Below are 26,366 nucleotides of genomic sequence, written 5' to 3'. Positions count from 1 at the left end.
GATGGAAAACTGCAGGTGGCAAAGCTGAATTCGGTATCCTCCACCAATCTTCCAGCAGGCCACGTGGGTTGATGACTGGAGATAACCTCAGTATTCACCTTCTAAGGAATTCCAGCCAGGGGGTAGAATTGATGGCAACCTGTCATATCTAATTGGAAGAGCTGAGGGAACCTTCCCATAGTGCCTCAAGAGCATCATGACCACACCACCACCCTCGAGTTCAGCTCCGGGTAGCCCCTAAGTCAGGCAGTCTACATACTTGTATTCAGTGCTGGCTCTATGCCAGAGCCTGCATCCATGCAGACTTGTGTCAGGTGCTGGAGACCACCACCTGGATATGACAACCCAGGGTCTCAAAGGGGTGCAGTGTGTCCAAATAAAAGACTGGCCACGTTTTCTCCTGTGCAAAGTGCAACAAGCCTTGGAAGTCGGTTGCTTCCTAACCTCGTGACCTACACACAGTGGCCACAGTTTCAGAGGTCCCACTGTCCACACCTACATGCAGAACTAGCCTCTCCAACGGAGAGGACACACCTTCCACTCTGCAACCGGCACCTACGCGGGTGATGATACAGGCAGTGCAGGCCCACGGAGCTAGGCCTTTCAAACAGCGCCGTTGGTAAACAGCAGTCAACTTGACGTACACAGTCATTTTATTAGCCATTCCGAAAAACCAGACCTTAAGTGGCTTAGTATTGTTATCCACAGGAAATGTACCCAGAGGAAGTGGGGCCTTCCATTAGAAAATAGTTTTTTCTAAAATCTCTATCTCCAAAGAGGCTTTTAAACTGAAACGGACAAGGGAAAAACAGGCCCAGTGGCTTTTAGAAACAACGCATTCTAAAAAATAGAAATCTTCCCAATGTACCCAGTTATTATCTCATTCTCCCCCCACCCCCCCCCGCCCCGTAGGGTGTGTGTGGGGGGGGGGGGTGGGGGCTTAGTGTTTTTATTAGCTAGATCCACCCAGACCTGACACCTAGACTAGGGTGGGGGTGGAGGTGGGGAGGGGAGGGACAGGAAATAGGCGCTTTCCGCCTAAAGTGGTGAGTGAGCCCTTGGGACACTCGTTGCGCCCCCGCCCCTCCCGTCTCTGCGCGCGGGGCCACGAGGTCTGCGTCCTGCCACCACCCCGCACCCCTTCTCCTTCCTGCGCTACAAGTAGCTGAGGCCCCAGAGCTCCTCGGAGAAGTCCCCGGCCTCGCGCAGAGCAAGTTTTCCGCGGTCCCGGGACTGCCGGGGCGGCCCCGCCTCCCCGCGACCCACCGCGCTCTGTCGCCCCAGGTGCCCGCGCGCAGGAGCTGCAGCAGGTGGCGTCCGGGGTGGGGACCATGAGGCGCAGCCTGAAGAGGATGCTGCGCACTGCGGGGAAGAAGGAGCCCCAGGGCGTGGTCTACCAGGGCGTGGAGGACGACATGGGCGACTCCAAGGACTCCTTTAAGGTACCCTGGGCGATCGGCGGGCGGGAGCGGGTGCCCTGGCGCTAGCCCTTTGTTGTGGGTTTATTTCAGACTGAAGAGCTAAATGGCTATACCTGGCAGCTGGGTTTCCGGAAGCGCCTTGGCGGTGGGAAGCATTCTTGTCCCGTGGAGTAAAACGGAAACCAGCACCTGAGGGGAGCATTACAGGAATCTTAGTGGAGAATCCTTATGGGCGGGGGCGGGGGGTTAGGGGGGGTGTCGGGACAGGCTCCGCAGAGAGGAAGGCCCTTTGAAGATGGGGAGGTGGTCCATGGGGTCCCAAGGACTAGGTGGGGCTTCTGTTTCCTAAGCTGTTCAGTGGCTTCTGCTCTGAAGGCAGCACGAGCTACTGCCACCCCCTGATGGCGCGGTCTGAGGGCTCAGGCTCTAAGCGCTCAGAAACCCACCCCTGGGTTTCCTCAGGTTGTCAGCAGGGGGAAGGGTCTCTTTTCAGACGTTAATATATCTTTACAAATGCCTCTCAAACCCTCACCACAAACCCCTTTCCACAATGGAATTAACAGTTCCTATGCATTTTTTTGGGGGGTGGGGGGCTTATTCAGATACACGTTACAAAAGTGGGATGTCACAGAGGTTTGCACTTCTATTTCCTCACAAAATGTATTTCAGAATGCTTTTCAAATCAGCACCTGGAGAGGTACCTCACGATTTTTAGCAGCTTTATAGTATTCCCTTCTCTGAGTGCGTCATGATGTATTTAGCCAGTTCTGCACCCATACACACTTGGGCTGTGTCTGGTTTTGTTTTGTTATTTCATGTGATTGAATGTATCTGCGAAGGGAGATGTGGCTTTGTCTGTCTGTCCACTGGTACCTTAGTGGGCATGTTTGTATGTTAAAGTCCTAGCAGGATCAAGAGGTATGTATAACTTTCATTTTGGTATAAATTAAATTGGCAAAAAGCCCTCTAAACAGGAGGCAGGAATTGATACTTACCAATTGATACTCATGTGTGTGAGCCAGACACGTGGAGTAAATCACATAACCCCACAAACCAGGCCTCCCAAGCTGAGTGAGTCTGTTGGCACATCCGCACGGAATACTATTTTCCTCCTCAATGTTAACAGGTCTTAATGTGTTTAATATAGTTAATGAAGAATTGAGCATTTAGGATTCATATAATAAACGTTAGGTTGAAACAAAATCTCTTAAAATTTTGATCTTTGATTTTTGCTTCATGGCCTTTTGGCTTCATCCCTACTACTGAAATCATGAACGAATTTCCAGCATTAGAATAGTGTCTCTGGAATTAATTTTACGGAACAGGAAAAAATTATAAAAATTTGGAAAATCACACCAGAAATACTTCCTTTGCCTACCTAAGTGCAGTAGAGCCATTTGTGTTGTTTTAGAAGCCACATTAAAGCTTACAGAGGGAGGGAGGGCTTTATATATTTTATTTTATGACCTGCAGCAATTCCAGATCATTCCGTAGAAATCTCAATGGTGAGAAGAATTAAAGACCAATGCATATAACACTCCTCATAGTTCTGAACTCTAAGGATTTCCTGATTAAAAAGATACTGTGTACAATATTTTCTCCAGCACACACAATGTCTCAGGAATACTAACAAAACTGAAGGATGGCAGAAACCTCAGAAGCTGAGAAATGTGGATAAAACCATCTGATTTATATCCTTTTCCTTTCCCGATGACTTTTCTTCAAGAATTAATATTTGCCCTAGCTGCTTTGGCTCAATGGATAAAGCCCTAGCTTCAGAGTCTGGGGTTTGGTTCTGGTCAAGAGCACATGATCCCCAGTAGGGGGCATGTAGGAGGCATCCAATCAATGATTCCCTCTCATCATTGCTATTTCTATCTCTCTCTCCCTCTCCCTTCCTCTCTGAAACCAATAAAATGTATATTTTTAAAAAGAGTTAATATTTTAGCATTTGACCATCCATTTGTTATAATCTCTCACCTTAGCTTCCCTATTTTTGTCCCACTTACATGCATTCCATTAAAGTGACCTGAAACAGATGTCTTTGATTTCTCTGTTTTAAAGAATTCTCTTCTTTAAAGGTGATCTAGTCTATTATGTTCTGTGTGTAGTTATATAATGTGACATGCAAAACTACACTGAATGGTTATATAATAATTGGTCTAAATCACAATTTTGGCTTATTCTAGAACTTGCTTTAAGAAATCCTTCCAAGGCTGACTTATGTACTGTGTTCAGACTGACTATTCAGTGCCTCTGATGAGCATATATAAAGTATTTTGATGTGCTTGTGCCATTGTGAACTCAGCAGTTCCTTGGGGGCATCTGAACCACATACTTGTTCCCAAGAGTGTTTAACTGGGTTGATCGCTGAACAAACCTATAAGTGGCTCTTTCTGGCTCTGTGGGGTGAGCAATATGATCCCTTTATTATCAATGAAAGGACATATCAAACTCAGGTGCTAAAATACTTCCAGATGGACTTAGGCAAACACTTGCTTGATAGGGTAAGACCTTGAGAATACTTATTTCTGTGAGAAGTCCATTTTTAAACTTAGTTCTGAATATGTGTAAACTTGGACACGGTTGGATACCCCTTGTCATATGCATCCACTAAAGGTATATGAAGCTTATGTAGAAATGTGTAATTGAAAATTCAGTGACACATCTCCATTTAAGGGCCTACCATGGAAGAGTGACTCCTTAGGTACTATTCTGTGTTAACGGAGCAAAAATCAAAGGTCGAGATTTTTATTTATTTTTTTTTCATATATTTTTACTAGTGCCCTGGTGCACAGATCCATGCACATTGAAAGGAAATTAATTAGAAGGTGGCTGGCGGGGCGGGACTGGGTGAGATGGGCCAGACACACCCTGGAGCCAACCTCCCGCAGTCCCACCCTGGCTGGCTGCACCTGGGTTGGTGTGCAACTCAAAGGACGTCTGCAGAGTGAGTGGGGTCCCTCTGGCAGGTGGGGTCCCCTGGCCTGGCTGAAACTGGCTCTCTGACATCCCCCGAGGGGCCCTGGATTGCAAGAGGGCAGTTCTCCAGTGACGCACCCCGGAATTGGGCTCCCTCCTCTCTGGTTCTGGGGTGCATCACCCGAGAACCACTGCTGCCAAGTGACTGCAGCTCAGCAGCTCCTGCATTGAGTGTCTGCCCCCTAGTGGTCAGTGCGTGTCATAGCTACTGGCTGGTTGGATGGTTGCTTAGCCTTTTATATATATAGATTGATTTCAGAGAGGAAAGGAGAGGGAGAGAGAGATATGATTGGCTGCCTCCTACACACCCCACACTGGGGCTCAAGCCCGCAACCTGGGCATGTGCCCTGACTGGGAATCGAACCCTAATCTCCTGGTTTAGAGGTCAATGCTCAACCACTGAGCCACACCGGCCAGGTGAGATTTCATTTTATATATTTCAACCTGATATTTATTATATGAATTCTAAGTGCTCAATTCTTTATTAACTGTATTAAAAAATACATTAAGCACATTAAGACTTTATTTTAGTTCATGATAGTTTTTAATTTGAATAGTGGGAAATGTTCTGGTCATCTGAAAGATAACGAATCATGGGTTTTGACACATATATTGCCATGTGTCAAATGTGACCTGTCACAGTCAAAAGTAGAATTAAAGCAAGTGCCTGCCTGGATCATTTATTTGGGGAGTTTTCTGCATTTTTAGAAAATAGTCATTTTATAGTGGGTTCCATGAAAAGCTACTGTCTTGTAGAACATTTTGCTTTTGGTCCATGTGATGAAATATTTGCTAAGAAATCGCTTTGGAAAAAATTCAGACAGATGTATTGCTTGGGCACATATTTCCAAAGCTTGAAGGAACACTGAGAAAAAAATCTTAGTTTCTATATTGTCGCAGGACAGGAAGGAAGTTCGATTAATTTTTCCCATTGGTTTTTTTAAGTCTCTAGGGAATTCACCAAGTAGCCCAGGGAAGTTCTAGTGTGTCTAACAGTCCACATGGCCTCACCTGATGTGTTTTCCTTCCTTCCTCCCTTTTTCTGGAAATAATTATTTACATATGAAAATAAGTATACAAATTATTTACAACATAGAAAATAAGTATACAAATGTGTAGTGTACCTTTAGCATAGACAGTATTAGAAAAGAACTAGAGTTTTTCAAACATATTTTTTTTTTGGCTTCAACATATATTAAGAATTTTCAGAGAGTTAAATAGAGAAATAGATCGTCAGGTAATGTAGTTATTAATAAAGGATGCATTAATTTCAGGAAGAACATAATATACTCTTTGCTCATGTATATAAATTTAAATTATAATGCAAGGCAGCCTCATAGAAGCAAGTTTATGATATGAAAGCTGTTTTAAAATTGTAATTGCTATAGTAACATTACTAACATTGAATACAATGACTTTAAAAAAATATATTTTATTGAGTTTTTACAGAGAGGAAGGGAGAGGGATAGAGAGTTAGAAACATTGATGAGAGAGAAACATCTATCAGCTGCCTCCTGCACAGCCCCTACTGGGGATGTGCCCGCAACCAAGGTACATGCCCTTGACCGGAATCGAACCTGGGACCATTCAATCCACAGGCCGACGCTCTATCCACTGAGCCAAACTAGTTAGGGCCGAATATAATGATTTTTAAGGATTTATTTACTTTTTAGTAAGTTAATTCTATGCATGCCATGAGCTTTTCAAGAAAAAGACCTATCTGGGAATTTTTCTTCATATCTTGTGAGAATGAATCAAACTCAGAATGTCCACACTGTCGCCTTAAAATTTCACAAGGAGGAAACATAATGTCACCTGTGATAAATCATTTTTAGTCCAGTCATAATAAAGAATATAAAAAGCGTGAAGAAAAGAAAGTGTTACAAAAAAATGAGATATTCAAAAGAGCTCTTGCTCTTTCCCGGACATCACTGGACGTGAACATGTGTTTGGAATTCCACATTTACAGGCCAGTGTCAGCAGCCAACGATGCCAGAACGTACTGAGCCTACTCTACAAAGTCCTCTCTTATGCTCCATAATATCTTATTATATAATGGATATTGTTATATGCATTGTACGAGGGTGGTTTTGACCTCAGCTTCTAGTATATGTTGATTTTTAGCATCCATCATCATTCAGCCAAAATATATATTCCAGGCATCTCCTATTCAAATTCTGAATTTGCCACTTACTGTGCCTTTGGGCAAGTGACAGAACTTCGCAATGGCCTGATATAGGATCCTAAGTAAATGCAAATAACACTAGCTCTTCTGGGTGCAGAGAGCACCAAGGAGGTGAGCCTGACATGATTTGGCCGCAACAGGACCCCAGTGATAGGAATGCTCATTCCCAGGGTTGAGTGGAAGCCATTGTAGACTACTGACCACGTGAGTGACATGACAATGCTCCAGGACTCTAGCTCTGGTATATAAGAAGGGAAACGTTGGGTGGGAATTGACTGTAGGCATGAAGGCCAATGATAGGATAGCAATTTAGATTCCTGAACTTAATTCTTGCATTCATGAAAAAAAATTTTTTTATCTCACCAAAATCCCTTGTGCTGTAGTTTACATTTTCACCTGGCAAGGAGAATTCCTCTATAGTGTCACTATCCTTCTTATTTCTCAGATCACACCCCTTACATTTGCTTTAAAACTTTTCTCGAGATCTTTATTCCTATAGTATATACACATTTATAATCTGAAAATGAAATCAGTTTCTTAAGGTACTTATCAATGTTTAGGCATTTGCTTGCACTTTCTTTATGTCTGTGAACATTTTGTATTGTAAGCATGATAAATAGTTTTGGATGACAATAACTTTTAACGATGAACTTATATGAATAAATTTTACATATGCTTGTTTGAAGTGAAAATTTTTAATATACTTCTAGGTGGTTTTTGAAGGAAATGCAAATGAATTACAAAGCTGTCTGAAGAAACCAAAGAAGCTACCCAAATATGATGTGAACGCCTCCCCTTTGCATTATGCCGCAGAAGAAGGTGACATTGGGCTGATGGAGATGATCATCAGTGACTCCTCTTGTGAAGGTAACAAAATGTTAGTGATTGCTCCCTATCCATTATCCCATTAGGTTCATTGAAAAAAGTGCTGAGAAGTTACTCTGAAGGTAGATTGGTTTAAAGAGCCTGACAAGCTCACTCAGAGTGTGAATTTCCCTATAAGCCAGTGGTCCTCAATTTTCCCCACTGAAACACTGCCAAGGACAGTGCAGAGACCTGGGACACTGCATGGCAAGCACTTCAAATCTTTCTGATAGGTCATAAAATTCATATACATTGTATGTATCCTTCTATACTATTTCTGTTGAGGTTATTCTACACTTAAATTGCTCATCAGTGAATAAAACTGACACTCTAAGAAGATGTAACATACTCTCCCATGTACACCAGCCTCATTTTAGAAACTTAACTGTAGTTAAGGAAGGTGGATGCCACAGAGACATCAGCAGTGAGGTGGAAGGATAAGGCTTTTATAAGTTGAGATAATTCTGTCAATGTTGTGGAAGAGGCATTGGAAGTGGAATCCCAATTAGAAAGCTATTTTAGTGTAAAGAGTCAACCAGGGTTTTGAAGTTGGAATAGGAGAAAGGAAGAGATTCGAGAGCTCTTTTGCACATGGCGTCAACAGTGTGTGATAAAAGATTGGATGTAAGGAGGAAGTGGCAAGAAGTGACTCTGAAAAGAGATGAGGCTGATAGTATAACCACAAAGAAAAGGAGGCATAGAAGAAAATACAAGAAAAGTGTGTCTGACATGTGATGGGGTAATGACTTTGGTTTGGTCCTACTGAGTTTAAAAGGCCCAGGGGATATGCACTTGGAAATACCCAGTAGACAACTAGAAATATAGAAGGAAAGGCGCCAGCCCTACAAAGCCACTGTTGTAAAGGAAGTAGCTGGGACTGTGGAAATGCCTGGAGAACCTTTAGGAGACCAGAGAATTGCCCATAAATGTATCGAAGAGGAGAGCACCGACATTAAGGGTCAGATGGCAGAGGAAAAGCCAGGAGCAGGATGGTGAAGAGAGTGATGGGAAAGGGAGTGAAGGTACACCCAACAAGGGAGGAAGCTCACAGCACACCCTCACATTGGAAAGACTTGGGACCTTTGTAGAAATGATTTCTGAAAAGTGGCGAAGACAAAAGCCATATTCAAGTTATTTAATTAGTGATTGGAAGTATGTAAGTTTAGGCCCCGGTTTAACCAAGTTTGGTGCTGATTGAAGTGCTCAATAAAGTGCTCAGTCTTGATCAGACAGAATGGTTAAGAGATGTGTGTGTGTGTGTGTGTGTGTGTGTGTGTGTGTGTGTGTGTGTGTGTCTGTGAGTGCATGTGTGTATATGTGTATATATTTCAGAATGAGGCTTTTGGCCCTAACTCGTTTGGCTCAGTGGATAGAGCATCGGCCTGTGGACTGAAGGGTCCCAGGTTCAATTCCGGTCAGGGGCATGTACCTTGATTGCGGGCACATCCCTGGTGGGAGGTGTGCAGGAGGCGGCTGATCTATGTTTCTCTCTCATTGATGTTTCTGACTCTCTGTCCCTCTCTCTTCCTCTCTCTAAAAAAAATCAATAACATATATTTTTAAAAAAGAATGAGGCTTTTGGATGAGTGAAAGGAAATAGTGCAGAGATAATTTAAAAACAAAACAAAACAGACATGGCTACAACATGGGTCTAGGCATTGTAGATGGTCCCCAAATCATTTTCAAAAGTGAGTATTTTTCCCTCCTCAGACATACAGACATACTGCCACTAATTAAAATAGTTGATAAAGCAGACAGTCATGTCTATCTTAGAACAGATATAAGATGCTGCCCATTGCTGTGCTGAGCTCATAGAATAAACAGTGTGGTATGTCATATTGTAGCAGTGTGTGTCATTGGAGGCTCAAGCTCTAATTCCAGCCCTGTGGTCTCTCAGCATTGCTATGAGTTAAACACTGTGCATGAAGACATCATATATATATTTCTTTTTTGTAATCAAATTTGATTATGAGAAAACAGGTTAAAGGAAGTAAGGCAACTTACCAAACTCTTTTTACTAGCGGTGTAATGTTGCCAAGATTGAGCCACTCGAGGCCTCAGCATCTTCATCTTTATGAAAAAAGGCCATGGTTCTTTGTGGGCTGTTGGAGGGTTCAATGAAATAATGGTTATATGGAACCTAGTAGAGTGCCTGGCATATATGGTAATTATTGCTTTTATTGAGCACAATCTGTTATACTAGTAACAGTCCCCAAATTCATACCACAGATAAACGCATGTAGCAATCGGAAGATCTGTCTTATTACCGATGCCATAGACGGACGTCTCACTCATTTGACAAAGTCAGTGTCCTCATTCTATGCATCCCCTCCCGGTGTCCATCAGCTGTTTCTTGAGACCAGAAGCTGTATTTTTATTTGTGTAACGAAGGTGAAGCCTGTCACAGTAGCACCTGGCACTGAGCTTTGAAGTGAATAGGGATGCAACAGGCATTCGATCCTGTCCAAGCAAAGCCTAACCCACAGATTGCTTTCTTCTCCTAGTGCTCAGTGTGATGGACGATGATGGAAACACCCCTCTGCACCGGGCTGCAGAAAAAAACCAGGCTGAAAGTGTTAGATTTCTTCTCAGCAAAGGAGCCGACCCAAACCTCCAAAACAACAGCATGATGGCACCCCTCCACCTGGCTGTGCAGGGCATGCACAACGAGGTGGTGCAGGTAAGCCTGGGCTGGGACCCTTGGCCAGGTGTCTCTGCCTGGGCCAGAATGGCCAACCTCAGCTGCCAGGGCAAATGTGCCTATTATAAGGTTGGCTTTCCTTCTGACCAACTAATGACCTTGCTAGTGGTGATGATGATGATGGAGATGATGATGATATGGTCTTTATCAAATAAAGCATTTACCGAGCATTTTTCTAAGGACTTTATATGTTTTAGTTCTTTAAATTCTCATTTTAACAAACTATGAAGTAAGACTGTTATTATTCCCATTTCATAGCTGAGGAGACTGAGGCAAGGAGAATTAAATCACTTGCCTAATGTCAGATAACTGGTGAAAGCAAGAATTAGGAATTCTGTTCTGATCTTGATGTTGGCAAGTTGATTCTTTACCGCTTTTGCTGACTATTTAATGATTCAAAGGCAGAAGGTGACAAGTGCCTCAGTGAAGACAGAAAACATAATGGTAATTTACTATTTTGGTTCAAGTGGACAGCATGTGATCATCTTAGCAGAAGACACTCGATACTGTAGGGAAATTAATATTTTTCAAGGCTTTCTTTCTTTTTTGAGAGTAAGTTAGGTCAAATAGAGGAAACCCTGGTAAGTGCCTAAAGGAAAGGTTTAGGCCTGGCTTTCAAACACATCCGAGTCTCACAGATATGCTGGGAAACTCACATGCTTACTTAAAGAGGAATGCAATTTACAAGTGGAACGTATTCCAGAAATTTGTTTCTAAGGTAGGCAATTTGGAACTTACAATAAATTTCCCTGTAGAAGCAATATTTCAAGTGACGTGGCTATTGCGCTAAGCCAGCTTGGTCAGTGCTGAGCTGCTGTGACACAGTACCATGGGCTGGGTGGCTTGCACAGCGAACAGCCATCTCTCACAGCTCCTGAGGCTGCAAGTCCCAAGAGCCAGGGGCAGGCTGATGCTATGTCTGGTGAGGACCCGCGTCCTGGTTCATAGATGGCTGTTGTCTTGCTGTGTCCTCACATGCAGGAGGAGGCGAGGGAGCTCTCTGGGTCTCTTTACAGGGACACGAATCCCTTTCAAGACAGCTCTGCTCCCAGGACTTAACCAGCTACCAAAGGCCCCACCTCCTAAGACCATCACGTTGGGAAATAGGATTTCAATTCTGAGGGACAAAAACATTTGGTCCATCACACCACACCACAACCACAACTTACTTTGTCTATAAATCACCAAAGACAACACAGGGAAGACAGAAAACATGGGTGTCTGTGAGCTCTATGCTCCCTTTAGCCCAAACACTGTCCTCTCAGCCCCCTGAGTCCCGGATCCCTGTGCTCCAGGCAGAGAGGGCGTGAGGGGAGCCCCCTTTCCACTTTCCCATTGTCTGTCCTGATTCTTGGCGCAGGGTATTGTAATCACAGGTTTATGGCTTTCTCTCCCCCTCTGGCTGGTTATTCTTGAAGGAGGGGCTGTGTGTGACTCATCTTAATAGTCCTCGGCACTGGCACTGCTGATAAGGATGACTCTTAAATGAATGCATGGATGGATGAATGAGTAAATCGGGGTTCTGGCTGAAGCAAAAAAGGGAGAGTTTAGGTATCAGCCCCTAAGAAGAGGAGTCAGGGTGGCCCCTTGAGGAAGTTATTGGGAAGGCCTCTGCCAGTGGCCCGTTTGTTCTTTAAATGTCTGCATCATTCACGAACCATCTGAATTGGGCTGCTAGTGACTGCAGGGACCCCACCTGCCTCCCCCAGAGATGTCTCATCGTGTTTCCCCAAGGAACTCCTGGGCTTCCTCTGAAGGCTCTTGTCAGAAACAAATGCCCATTGACTTAATTAGTCTGGGCTCTGAAAGTGTGAGTTGGGAATTCAAAGGCAGTAACAGTTGAAAGGCTGATAAATAGAAATGAGAACTCTTCTGGCCAACAAATACAGAAAGGTGGGTACCACGCAGAAATGGAAAAGAAAGTTTAGAAATAAGCCCATAAGTGATTTATAAATTAGAGGGGGAAATCTCCTCTCACAGACGTGGGTAGGTTTGCATGTGACTTTACCATTTGCTAGGAAAGTGCCTAAGTCCAGCTTGTGTTCTCATTTTCCTTCATCCATCAGTAATTTCTCTATATTTAGTTGTTAGGAACTAAAATCTGTTCCATTTGCTTTGGGGAACAATTTAGTAAGCTTAATTCATTTGCTGACATGTCAGCACACATTCTATTAACGGGGCTCTGGTAGGAGGTTGTGTGCTTTTTAAAAAGAATCGAGGTATTTAGGAAACAGCTTGTTTTAATAAATTCTTTTTAAACAATTAAATTTGAAGTACATAATAGTTTTATAATCTTGCCACAAGAGAAACGTCCTCTAGTAGGCCAATCCCAGACTTCTCTCTTGGGAGAATTACTTATGTGAGATAAGTATTGTTAGGTTTAATGTAATATAAAGACTGGTTAAATATCTGTAGATGCTTGGCCAGTGATCAGCTGGAAGCCAACCAGGTGAGGGGGTAACAGGTCTTCAGACAAATTCCATTAGAAAAATTGCTTAACCATTTTGTCAAGAATGCTAATTTCTTACATCATAGAGAAAGTTTCTATTCCAGGCTAACTCTGAATTAATTGAGTTAAGCTATACGAGTGTTACATGAAACTTTCTTTTCTCTATTGAAGACAATGGAGTTTTAATTGACATTTCCCAAAATACTTGCAATCTCTGTAAAAGAAATATGACTAGAGGGGAAAAACACACATTTCTTCTCCTTCCCTCTCTCTTTCCCTCTCCTGCCATCCCTTTCTGCATCTTTCTTTTCCTCCTCCCCAATCCATATATTTCAACAGATTTACTTTCTTGAAGACTTTAGTTAACATAGTTCACTTAATACAAGTGAGAAATATGAAGTGAACTGTGTTAACTAATAACTACAATTCTTACTCTATGTCCAGTTCCACAATTGCTTCAGTGGATATGATGTAGAGATTGCCACCAGTCATCTGATTGAGAAATCTATGTAGCTAATGAACAAACTGAACTACGAAGCAAAATAGAGACAGACTCATAGATAGAGAATAGGCAGACAGTTCTGGGTGGGGGTGGGTTTGGGAGCTTGAAGGAATTGAGCAAAAAAGAAAAAAAAGAGAGAACTCATAGACATGGACAACGATATGGTTATTGCATAGGGATGGGTGCAGGTGGAAGAGAGCATAGAGGGGATAAATGGTGATGGAAGAATTAAATGTAAGCCCTAGCTGGTTTGGCTCAGTGGATAGAGCGACGACCTGCAGACTGAAGGGTCCCGGGTTCAATTCCAGTCAAGGGGCCCATGCCTGGGTTTCGGGTTTGATCCCGAGTAGAGGGCGTGCAGGAGACAGCCAATCAATGATTGTCTCTTATCATTGATGTTTCTCTCTCTCTCCCTTCCACTCTGAAATCAACAAAAACATTTAAAAAAATTTAAAAAGAAATCTATGTAGCACCCACTATGTGCAAGGTTTTATACCAGATTGTGTGGGAGAGGGATGAAAAACAGTGAATAAGGACATGGTCCCAGGCATCAGAGAGTTTATACTCTAACCAGATGCCCAATGCATGAAAATTCATGCAAGAGTAGGCCTTCCTTCCCCCAGCTGCAGGCAGGCACCAGGGACTCGGGCTGGCTTCCCTCCGGCCCCAGCTTCATCAGGAAGGATGTCCGGAACGACATCCGGAAGACATCTGGTCTAATTAGCATGTTACCCTTTTATTATTATAGACTCCCTGTTTGGAAACCTGCAGCTTAAATCTTGACAGTTGTCCCCTCTCTCACACAGGTCTTGATTGAGCACAGTGGTACAAATATTAATTTGGAAGGAGAAAATGGAAACACAGCTGTGATAATCGCGTGCTCCAGAGATAACAGTGAGGCTCTGCAGATGTTGGTTTGTATTTTAACCTTATTTTTTCTGTTTTCTTTCCCTTTTCATTAGTACAATATGAATTATTGTTATTCACAACAGCTCCCAGTTTCTCTTTTTAGGCAAAATATGGAGTACGGAAAATATGTCATAAAAATAGTTCTGTGGGTTTTTATCTATGAACTCCCACCTTAAATCTTAAATGGATTCCGAAGACTAACAGGAAGGCATTAAAGAAATTGTGAGAAGATCAAAGTGAAGCAAAGTATAGACAGGGAAAATTAAGATGAAGCTGGTGGTCAGGCTAGAATATGAAAGTATAATAGCTTGTGTGTTAATTACAGTGGCTCATACTGTTGATTCTGAACTTCTGAATAGTCAAAGGAAAGGTAAATATAGTCATTGCAGACTTATTGTTGGGCCCATGAAATAAAAGCCAAGAGAGACATAGCCCTTCATGTTACCAAGACGAGAAAAATTGCTGCCATGGGTTCTCACAAAGGGAGCCCTGTGTGACAGCAATGGCTAACCCTCGGCCACAGCCCTGAAGGGAGCCGCCTTCTCTCTGGGGAAACTGGGCACGCCATCTGACGGACTCCTGCTTTCCTCAGTGCCCCTTCCAGTGTGGCGCTAGAATTCCAGTAAAGAGCTTTCTTCCCGAGATTCCTTAATCATTACTAAAAAAATAATTAAAAAATATCTTCCTAGCATTTAATTCCACAAATATGTTGTAACATATTTACTGTATGTCATGGAGAAAAATTCATATTCTTTTAAGCTGTCATGATTAGACCAAAAAGAATAAAAATAAATTACATAACACTCAAACCAAGACTTAAGAAAAGAGCCTCAAATAAGCCAAAAGAAAATTGGACTAAATAGTAAATTTGAACAAAAAATAATAATGATTTTGAAATTATTTGATAAATCAAGAGTCATTTCTTTGAAAAAGATAATCAAATAGAGAAAGATTGGCAAGTCTAACTTAAACAGGAGAAGATAAAGCACAGATGAGTAAATAAAATTAGAAATAAGAAAGGGTTTTACCTGGATCTGATGGTAATTTTTAAATGACAAAAGATCAATATGCATAATTCTAAAAAAATTATAAATCCCCTTTTAATGGATTAATAGCTGAAAATAATTAATTTTTCAAAATTAACTAAAAAGGTAAAGACCTGTAGGGAACCATAAACCATTTTTAAAACGTGCATTACAAAGCTCTGGAGCGAGCTAATATTACCTTTTGCTCTACCATTTGCTAGGAAAGTGCCTAAGTCCATCGAGTGAAGCTCGTGTTCTCTTCATCCATCAGTAATGTCTCTATATTTAGTTGTTAGGAACTAAATTCTGTTTCATTTGCTTTGGGGAGCAATTTAGTAAGCTTAATTCATTTGCTGACACGTCAGCACACATTCTATTAACAGGGGACTCTGGTAGGAGGTTGTGTGCTTTTTAAAAAGAGTCAAGGTATTTAGGAAACAGCTTGTTTTAATAAATTCTTTTTAAACAATTTAATTTGAAGTACATTGTAGTTTTATCACATAGTCTCGCTGCAAGAGAAAAGTCCTCTAGTAGGCCAATGCCAGATAAGGCTTTTATGAATTGCACCATAAAAGTAAATGTAGATGTAAAATCTTAAAAGTACTAGCAATTAATTCATCAAAATATTTAAGAGTAACAGGAAATACATGTTGGCCTTATGCAGAGCATGTACGGATAGTTCAGTGCTGGATTATAACACATCAATTGGCCTGAGCAGACAAAGCATATGATTATATGTTTAATTTTAAATGGACATACCTTAACCTATAAAGTATTCTTACAAATCAATTAAAAAAACAACACTCCATGGGAAACTGACAAGGGGTCACATCAAGTTTAATTAATTTCTCTAATAATCAAAGATGAAAAAAACTTTGTTGATATACAGTGCTAAAGAAATTTTCATGAGTTGGGGAATTTCATTCACTGTGGGTGTGAATACTAGTAAGCAAATACTTTTCTAAACAGTATGACTACAAAGTATATACATAAAAATTACCTTTCCAAATAAGACAAAAAATATATCGTCTCTAAAATGTAACCCAATGCTGTCCCTAGAAGATGAGATTACAGATAAATATTTGCTTCATCACACTTTACTGCTTTTTCAAAATATTTTCTTTTATGAAAATAAAAGGTACTTACAATGCAACCAAAATCCAATGATCTACAGAAAATGACCATTGAAAATTATTGACTCTGATGTTAAGGTGATATATGATTCAGTACTTCTTTTTTTTTTTTTTTTTAATATATTTTATTGATTTTTTACAGAGAGGAAGGGAGAGAGATAGAGTCAGAGACATCGATGTGAGAGAAACATCGATCAGCTGCCTCCTGCACAGATGTGCCCGCAACCAAGGCACATGCCCTTGACCAGAACCAAACCTGGGACCCTTCAGTCCACAGGCTGACACTCTATCCACTGAGCCAAACCGGTTTCGGCTGATTCAGTACTTCTAATATATTTTTTGGTGGAGATTTTCTATTAGTGAAAATACCTGATTTTTGTAGTGAACAAGAATGCTGGTGTAATTATTTAATTTTACATAAATAACAAAGGCAAAGAATCTGGAAAATATATCACCCTATTTGTATAAGGAATTGAGAATGGGTGTAGGAAGAGTCATGTTAATGTTTAAAAATATCTCATTAATCCCATTGAAAAATGTGTTCACTTTAGTTTTCTGGGCTATCGAGATTGATGGTTTGTGTTTACATTGTCACCTTATCTTTGGAAAATATAGTGTCTCTATTTCAGAATCTTAGCCTAGTTCCAAAGTTACCTTCTTATCTAGATTTCATATCATTTGAAGCTCTTCTTTATAGTTTTACATAGTTACAGAATAATGAAATAGTTTTGAAAAGTGATGTAATTCCTTGTTCATCCTTGCCACACGGGGTCTAAGTTGTGTCATTTGACTTTTTTGCTGTTGTTCTTTCTTTTCCTCCAGTTAAGAAATGGAGCTAAACCATGTAAATCAAATAAATGGGGATGTTTTCCTATTCACCAGGCTGCCTTTTCAGGAGCCAAAAAATGCATGGAAATAATATTAAAGTTTGGTGAGTAGAAGCTTTCCTATATTATATACTATTACAAAGAAGCCTATATTGGTAGATGCTAATAATTTGAAAAATATTTAATAGAATCTACACATGGGCTTTTAAGTACTTAATGTCTTTTCTTTTTAAAAATTGCTTTTATCCTATATAATAAAAGCCTAATATGCAAATCGACCAAATGGCGGAATGACCAGTCACTATGGCATGCACTTACCGACCACCAGGGGGCAGATGCTCATCACAAGAGCTGCCCCCTGGTGGTCAGTGCACTCCCACAGGGGGAGCACTGCTCAGTCAGAAGCCGGGTTCACCGCTGGCAAGTGCAGTGGCGGTGGCGGGAGCCTCTCTCACCTCCTCTGCATGTGGGCAGTAAGGAGTGAGGGGTCCCAGACTGCGAGAGGGATGTCTGACTGCCAGCTTAGCAGGGGGATCAGGCCTAAGCTGGCAGGCTGACATCCCCCAAAGAGGTCCCGGACTGTGAGAGGGTGCAGGCTGGGCTGAGGGACCCCCCGAGTGCATGAATCTCATGCACTGGGCTTCTAGTCTATATATATATAAGGCTAAGTGACTGACCATCTGTCCGGCCAACCGGCTGACCGGCCAACTGGCCAGTACCTATGACATGCACTGACAATTTAAAAATAAATGTTGACTCACGCATGCACAATACAAATAAAGCTCTCGCTGGTGTGTGTTTTGATCTGTCATTGTCAACCATGAATTTGGTTGACACTTCTATTACAGAGAAAGGGTGAATGGCTATATTAAAATACTTATTCTAATTAATTTCCTTTCAATGTGCATGAATCCATGCACCAGGCCACTAGTCCTATCTAATAAAAGCGTAATATGCAAATTGACCATACCTCTGCTACACCCACCAGCCAATCAGGAGCAAGTATGCAAATTAACCCAACCAAGATGGCTGAAGCCACAGGGCTGCAGCAAGCAGGAGGCTTGGGTTTCTCTGGCAATGGAGGAAGCCAAGCTTTCCTGCCACCCTGGCTGGCCCAGGCCTACACTCAAGACTACAAAGTTTCAATTATAGAAAATAAATAAATCCCAACAAAAATGGCAGTAGCCACGGAGCTGAAGAGAGCAGGAGGCTTGAGTTGCCCCCGGCGATGGAGGTAGTCAATCTCCCACAGCCCTGGCCTGTCTTGACCTCTGCTACAAAGTTTCAATTATAGAAGATAAATAAATCCCAACGAAAATGGCTGCAGCCACGGAGTGAGCAATAGGCTTGGCTCCGCTCAAGGCTACAAAGTTTCAATTATAGAAGATAAATGAACCCCAGATACCAGGGCCTCTGCTTGGGTCACCAGGGGGCGTGGCCAGCCTGCAAACCTCCACAGGTCCCTCGCCCAGGCCCCCCCACGCCCCAAGGGAACCCCCAGCCTGATTGGGGACACCCTTCAGAGCAAACCAGCTGGTCTCCACCCATGCACCAGGCTTCTGTACTATCTAATAAAAGAGTAATATGCAAATTGACCATCACTCCAACACACAAGATGACTGCCCCCATTTGGTCAAAGATGGCTGCCCCCATGTGGACACAAGATGACTGCCACAAGATGGCCAGCCAAGGAGGGCAGTTGGGAGGGACCAGGCCTGCAAGGGAGGGCAGTTGTGGGCGATCAGGCCTGCAAGGGAGGGCATTTGGGGGTGATCAAGTCTGCAGGGGAAGGCAGTTAGGGGTGACCAGGCTGGCAGAGGAGGGAAGTTGGGGGCAACCAGGCCTGCAGGGAAGGGCAGTTGGGGGGGACCCAGGCCTGTAGGGGAGGGCAGTTAGGGCTGACCAGGCCTGCAGGGGAGGGGAAAACAGGCTAGCAGGGGAGCAGTTAGGCATCAATCAGGCTGGCAGGGGTGTGGTTAGGGGGTGATCAGGCTGGCAGGCAGAAGCGGTTAGGGGCAATCAGGAAGGCAGGCAGGTGAGCAGTTGGGAGCCAGCAGTCCTGGATTATGGGAGGGATGTCCGACTCTCTGTTTAGGTAGAATCTGGCTTAAATGGGCATTCGAACATCCCTCGAGGGGTCCCAGATTGGAGAGCATGCAGGCTGGGCTGATCGACACGTCTGCGCCCCCCCCCCCCATGAATGAATTTCATGCACTGGGCCTCTAGTTTATTTATAATACTAGAGGCCCAGTGCATGAGATTTGTGCACTCGGAGCGGGGGGGCCTTAGCCCGGCCCCCGCCCTCTTGCAGTCCAGGAGCCCTCGGGGTCAGACATCCTTAGCACTGCTGCAGAGGCGGGAGAGGCTTCCGCCACCGCCACTGCGCTCGCCAGCCATGAGCCCGGCTTCTGGGCTTCTGGCTGAGCAGTGCTCCCTCTGTGGGAGTGCACTAACCACTGGGGGAAGCTACTGCATTGAGCGTCTGCCCCCTGGTGGTCAGTGCACATCATAGTGACTGGTCATTCAGCCAGTTGGTCAATTTGCATATTACCCTTTTATTATATAGGATTTGTTATCTTGAATTTTATTTTCTTCTAAAGGCGAAGAAAATGGATATAACAGACAGGCGCATATTAACTTTGTGAATAACGGGAAAGCCAGCCCTCTCCACATGGCCGTTCAGAGTGGTGACTTGGGCATGATTAAAATGTGCCTAGACAACGGTGCCCAGGTAGAGCTGATGGAGGTAACTGTTCATATTCTACACGAGACCCTTCTTTTAGAACTGTCATACATTAGTTTCCAAAATGCTTCCTAGCTCTTTGACAGTTGACTAGATTGATACAGGTATTTCCTGCTGTTTGTGTAGAAGCAGCACAAGAGAACCTCCCAAATTTCAATCTATGTAATGAATTTTGAGAGCTACCCAAAACAACTGCAAACACAGATATAGATCCAGTAATGACAGTGATACTGTTGATGGAAATATTGTCCGAGCTGTCAGGTTGCAAGGAAGCAAAATTGCCAGCTATGATTTTTATACTGTGCTTTTCAATCGATGAAACTGATTATTACTCATCCTCTTAAATTCCATTTCCATGATTTTGTTGACCTGGGAAGAAAAGGTAAACAATCTCCTGGCTGAATTTAGGGTATATCCTTCAACTGGGACTTAGACATTGATTCTGGTGTCACACCTTACAGAACGGGAAGTGCACAGCCCTTCATTTTGCTGCCACCCAAGGGGCCACTGAGATTGTAAAACTGATGATAAACTCCTACTCTGGTAGCAGCGATATTGTCAACGCAGTGGACGGAAACCAGGAGACGCCGCTGCACAGGCAAGTTTCCTACTCACATTCTGTGTACAGACTCTCAGTCTTCAGGTGCGAAGTTACACCCTGCAGGAGAGGTAAGCACTCCCACATCAGAGGGTCCATGGTTCAAAAATCCTGGGCTTCAATGGAAACTGCATGCTCCTCTGGAATCGAAGTAGAACTTTAAATAGATTTTGGAAGAATAAAAATCACCAGTGGCATAGCCTATATCAATTCTTAATCTAGTAGATATAGATTCAAGACTAATTTTCTATATGCTCAGGAGGTCAACATATGTGGCTTCCCACATGCTTTATCATCTGTTCTGGTTCCACCAATGTCTTATCCTCATTTTTAGTGAAAATAATGGAGCAGATACATATAGGTGTTCCATTTTTCCTCCCTGTTCCCCTTTCCTCCCACCCCCAAAATGATAAAATTTTCAAAACATCATTTTAGGAAATGATAGCCAAGCTCCAAACAAGATAAATATTTCTGTAGAGTTTAACAGAAATACACATCAGAGAAATGCATCTAAAGCTATAGGAGTACTAGATGCTAGGACAGGGAACAGGCATGTAGGCTGAGAGTTCAATTCCTTCAGGAAGACAAGGACTTCATGCTTCCTAGTAAGTGCAAGAGGTGGTTGAGATGAGCCTTGTCTGTCTCTGTGTCTCTCTCTGCCCCTCTCTCTCTCTCATACACACACACACACACACACACACACACACACACACACACACACACAAAGTGTGAGCATGCTGGAAGCCTGGAATGGCAGAAGAGAACTGAGATATACATATTGTAAATCTACAGTACATCTCAGGGAAATAGAAACTTTACCTACCAAAATAAGATTTGGTTCTAAACTGGGCAGGGGGATTAATGTACATTAGCAAAACCACCAGGCACAGTGGGGTCAGTCTGGATAGAAAGGAACTCTCACTTAGGATGAGTTTGTTAACTAAAATTCCCCAGCATAAAATAAAACTTATAAAAGACAACAAAAGACTACTTCCAAGGAAATAGAAATTATATGGTAATCTGAAAATAATGTTACTTAAGATTTTCAGAAATTTAAAGGAATAATCAGTTATGTCAAAATAAATAGGTTAAAATAACAGAAAATGCCCTAATCAGAATCAATTATAGATTTTGAAAGGCTCTTAAAATTTTTTAGCATTTTATTACTTCTATGGTGCAAAGGCAGGTGCCTTGTTCTGGCCGAAACAGTAAGCTTTGGAGTCAGGGGAATGGGGTTCCAGCCCACCTGGCTATGTAACCTTTGGCAAGTCATTTGACCTCTCAAAGCCTAAGCATCCATCTAGTGAGAATTTTTGTTTCTAATGGACTCTTGGGTGCACCCAATATTGCTGGTCTGCAGCCCACACTTGGAATAGCAATGCTGTGGACTGGGGAGACAGAAGAACAAACAAAATAGGGCCTTGCCGGAACCGGTTTGGCTCAGTGGATAGAGCATCGGCCTGCGGACTGAAGGGTCCCAGGTTCGATTCCGGTCAGGGGCATGTGCCTTGGTTGCGGGCACATCCCCAGTGGGGGGTGTGCAGGAGGCAGCTGATCAATGTTTCTCTATCATCGATGTTTCTAACTCTCTATCCCTCTCTCTTCCTCTCTGTAAAAAATCAATAAGATATATTAAAAAACAAACAAACAAACAAACAAAAAAACAAAATAGGGCCTTGATGTCATTAATTACTTATTAAAATTACTAAATACATTTAATATAATTAAGATATAATACAACCTCTTGTAAATTTTGGGTTAAAATTAGCAAAGGGATTCTGAGACTTATATACAACAGACTAAGTATTGCTAAGGTAATCTTGAACAGGAACAAGGAAATAAGCTTTGTCATAGGAAACAAAGTTTTAAGTCATTAACATTTGTTATGGTGCTTTGATATAGATTGAAAACTTTTATTTGCTTTATTAATATTATCCTTACAATACCAAAATGATTTCAATTCTTGCTGTAATTATTTTGGCTTCATAAAACCTCAGGATAGCTAACCCTGCCTTGTTAACTTTTGCCGAAGAGGGGGCATTTTGAATCCTGCAGATGAATTTTAGGTGCATGAACTCTTGTTATTCTCCAGGGTCAACAGTGGTAACAACCAGTTCTTTTACTTTAAGCTCTTAGGACAGATGTCACCACTCACTTCAGAACACCTTCATGATGATTTTACATGGAGAACACAGGTTTATGAAAAGATGAGGAAGAAAATCTTGTGATGTATTTGATGTTGCTCTATTGCTATTACATTGAAAATAGTATCCTAATCAGAACCAATTATAGATTTTGGAAGTTTCTTAAATTTTCTAGCATTTATGATCATTTACAATGGCTTTCTGAATATAGTAGCTTTATTTTGTATCGATGGTAGTGGGATATGCTTATAATTCTCCTTTTGCAGGGCCTCATTATTTGATCACCATGAACTAGCAGAGTACTTAATTTCAGTGGTAAGTACTCAGTTGGTGTTTGTATTACTATTTATAGTTGAAAATCATATAATTACATAGTATGAATTTAAAAAAATAAACCAAATTGTAATTTCTTGCCTATCAGCAAAAAACTTTACAAAAAGATGATTGACACATGTGCAGATAAGAGTGTATTACTCATGAATACATAACAGCCAAATGTCACTACCATTAAGTTAGAAGAACCCAAGAGTATTCTGATGCCAGGCCAGCGGCGGGGGGCAGTTGGAGCTGAGCAGACCAGCAGGCAGAGTGGTTAGGGGCAATCAGGCAGGCAGGTGACCAATTAGGAGCCAGCAGTCCTGGATTGTGAGAGGGATGTCCTACTGCCGGTTTAGGCCCAATCCCTGTAAACCGGCAGTAGGACATCCTTCGAGGGGTCCCAGATTGGAGAGGGTGCAGGCCGGGCTGAGGGACAACCCCCCCCCCCACCCCACCATGCACGAATTTCATGCACCAGGCCACTAGTTAAGTTAGAAGAACCCAAGGGTATTCTGATGCCAGTGTCAGTGTGTTTAGTGTGGGGAGTGGGTGGCTCCAGGGCAAGAAAAGCTCCTGAGTGCCTGGCTTGGCCACTCTGCTGACCCTTCTTCAGGTTGGGAGGCTTTGGAGGGGCGGGGGTGGCAGCACTGGCCACTTCACCACTCGCCGTAAGCTTCCACCCCAGCTGCCTCAGGGCGGCCTTTCAGGTAATGAAAAACTGGGGAATTAACTGTGGGTTAAATTTTAACAGATGAATATATGATGTATTTATTTAAGTCCTACCATATCAGCAACGAATATAGTTTCCTTTGTAGTATTTAACATGTATTTGTTGTCAATAGCAACTCTAGATATGGTGATAGTTACATCTATTTCAGATGAAGGAGACTTTTAAAAAAGTGAACACTTTCTTATGTTTTTAAATCATGTATGCAATAAATGTGGAAGATTGTTTTTGTTACAGACATTTAAAAATCTTAAAGTGAGAACTCCACTATTGCTAAAGGTAAAAGGATTTTATTTTTGCGGTGTAGGTATTAACATAGATCTAACACAGATATCAGTTAATAGATTAACATGTGAGGGTAATTTTTGTTGCTGAAATGATAAAAAAATGCTTTGATTTCTGATGTTACAACATATGAATTATAGAAAAATTTCAAACAGTTTTGTAGTCAGGTATATGCTTGAGTGCTGGCCATATTGTGGGCACTCTAACCTGATGAATGAATATTACTTACAGGTTGTAATGTAAGCTGACTTATCTGTGCATAAGCTTTTTGTTGAATGACTTATCTTATTTTAGGGAGCAGATATTAATAGCACTGATTCTGAAGGACGCTCTCCCCTGTTACTAGCGACGGCTTCGGCATCTTGGAATATTGTAAATCTGCTCCTCTCTAAAGGTACCACGAGGGACCAGGCCAAACCTTTAGAAATGCCACTCATTTTGGTTGAATGTTTAGTGTGGGCCAGGCATCGGGCCAGATGCTTGAATACAAGATAAATAGAATATTTCCCATGTCTAGAATAATATTCAGTGCAGTCAGGGATCAATACTTAAAAAGATAATTTCAGAACACTCATAGATAATAGTTATACAGCAATTATCATGTCCCAGGAATTTTGCTGAGCATTTTATCTATATTCTCTCAATGGTTAAATTTTATGCAGTAGAAGTACTGTAACTGTTCCCATTTTATTATTTATTTATTAAATATATTTCATTGATTTTTTTACAGAGAGGAAGGGAGAGGGATAGAGAGTCAGAAACATCGATCAGCTGCCTCCTGCACACCCCCTACTGGGGATGTGCCCGCAACCAAGGTACATGCCCTTGACCAGAATCGAACCTGGGACCCTTCAGTCCACAGGTCAACACTCTATCCACTGAGCCAAACCGGTTTCGGCAACTGTTCCCATTTTAGTTACTAACCTGATGTGATGATAACAAAGAACAGAGGTATCTTCCCCTGACCTTTCTTGATCTCTAATCTCTTCATCTTTATAGTTTATGCTTTCAAAGATAAGACCTCATATATTAATTAATATAATAAATCATATATTCTCTCCCCCTTTACACACAGTACACACAGTCAGGTAAACCCATTTTTAACTATATTTAGTTTAAGTTAAAGGTTGGAAGAGATTTAAATAAAATTTTTTTTTTTGTTTTCTTAAATTAAAACTCCACCATAGGCCATGATTTAAATCAATGAACAGAAGTAATATTTATATTGTACTTTTTCAGGTGCCCAAGTAGACATAAAAGATAATCTTGGACGTAATTTCTTGCATTTGACTGTACAGCAACCTTATGGATTAAGAAATTTGCAACCTGAGTTTATGCAGGTAATATATCTTTTATGTATGGATTCCCAGAAATTGAGTTGGGTTCAGCAGAGAGTAAAGTGATTTTGCTTATGATGATTTTTATTATTATGAAGGCTGATTCTGGAATTTAAAAATTACTTTAAAATAAAAATTCTGTATTCAAATATTTATTTACAACATAGTGGTGATGATTATGATGATGATAATAAATTACACTGGGACTGAATTTTCGAAGTTACAGAGGGTTCCTATATATCCCCATCTATCTATATTGAGTAAGCTTTTCTTCACTCTTTGACCATTATGAATTGGGTATCAAAAAAGGCCAAGTTCGTGTGTGGGTTAGCAGTATGCTATCATCAATTAAGAAAAATTGCTCATCATACTTGACTTGTTGACATGTTGAAAACATTATCTCCACATTTATATTCACTGACTAATATTTGCTGAGTGACTATTAGGTGTATTTGAAGTACATTATATTTTTCAGCATTGCCAATATCTTTAATGAAGAATAAAAATGTACGTATTTGAATATTCTAAATAAAAATGTTTGTTATTGATTGGTTTAAGTTGCTCATTGGGCATCCATTTTAAATTTAACATCCATAACAAAAGATAAAGTAAACCTTATTTTAATATTTCATCCCTTTCTCCTAAAAGAGCACTATAATATTAAGTTCTTAAATTGTTATTTGTGGGGGAGGGAGAGGCAAAGGAGGGTGTGGAGGATGGTCCGTGGTCTTACATGTTTGGAAAATGTTAGGTTAAAAATGTTAAGTACATTTCTCACTCTCAGGATTTCCAGGGCCTTTGCACATCACAGTAATGTGCACTGTAGGGAGAGAGCATGCACCGTCACCCACTTTTATCTTACTCAGTCACCCTTCAGGTTATTAATATTTTTTGTCCTCAAGGGATACATATTTACCCTTGTTGGAAAATACTATGCTATAGTATAGTTTGAAAAACACTATAATTAGCATGATAGCAGAGTTATGTTTAAAATATTAATTTTTTCCCATAGATGCAACACATTAAAGAGCTGGTAATGGATGAAGACAACGATGGGTGTACTCCTCTACATTACGCATGTAGACAGGGGGTCCCTGTCTCTGTAAATAACCTACTTGGCTTTAATGTGTCCCTTAATTCCAAAAGCAAAGATAAACAATCACCCCTACATTTTGCAGCCAGGTAAGGGTCAGCTGATGTGACATATGAGCCTGTC

At 41.6% G+C, this 26,366-nt stretch overlaps 1 protein-coding gene across 1 annotated transcript in view; it reads left to right on the top strand.

Moving 5' to 3' along the window:
- The first annotated feature begins 1,316 nt into the window (after positions 1-1,316).
- TRPA1 (transient receptor potential cation channel subfamily A member 1) overlaps positions 1,317-26,366 on the top strand; it is a 47,997-nt gene continuing 22,947 nt past the window's right edge. Inside the window, exons 1-11 of the mRNA XM_008150387.3 lie at positions 1,317-1,442; positions 7,299-7,455; positions 9,957-10,132; positions 13,911-14,018; positions 16,994-17,102; positions 19,599-19,744; positions 20,203-20,339; positions 22,750-22,798; positions 24,108-24,207; positions 25,053-25,153; positions 26,163-26,332. Coding sequence (XP_008148609.2) covers positions 1,332-1,442; positions 7,299-7,455; positions 9,957-10,132; positions 13,911-14,018; positions 16,994-17,102; positions 19,599-19,744; positions 20,203-20,339; positions 22,750-22,798; positions 24,108-24,207; positions 25,053-25,153; positions 26,163-26,332 — 1,364 coding nt within the window. The 5' untranslated portion in view covers positions 1,317-1,331. The remainder of the gene's footprint in view (positions 1,443-7,298; positions 7,456-9,956; positions 10,133-13,910; positions 14,019-16,993; positions 17,103-19,598; positions 19,745-20,202; positions 20,340-22,749; positions 22,799-24,107; positions 24,208-25,052; positions 25,154-26,162; positions 26,333-26,366) is intronic.

The sequence above is a fragment of the Eptesicus fuscus genome, chromosome 19 (assembly GCF_027574615.1).
Source record: "Eptesicus fuscus isolate TK198812 chromosome 19, DD_ASM_mEF_20220401, whole genome shotgun sequence".
Taxonomy (NCBI): Eukaryota; Metazoa; Chordata; class Mammalia; order Chiroptera; family Vespertilionidae; genus Eptesicus; species Eptesicus fuscus.
This window is presented reverse-complemented; position numbering and strand designations above follow the sequence as displayed.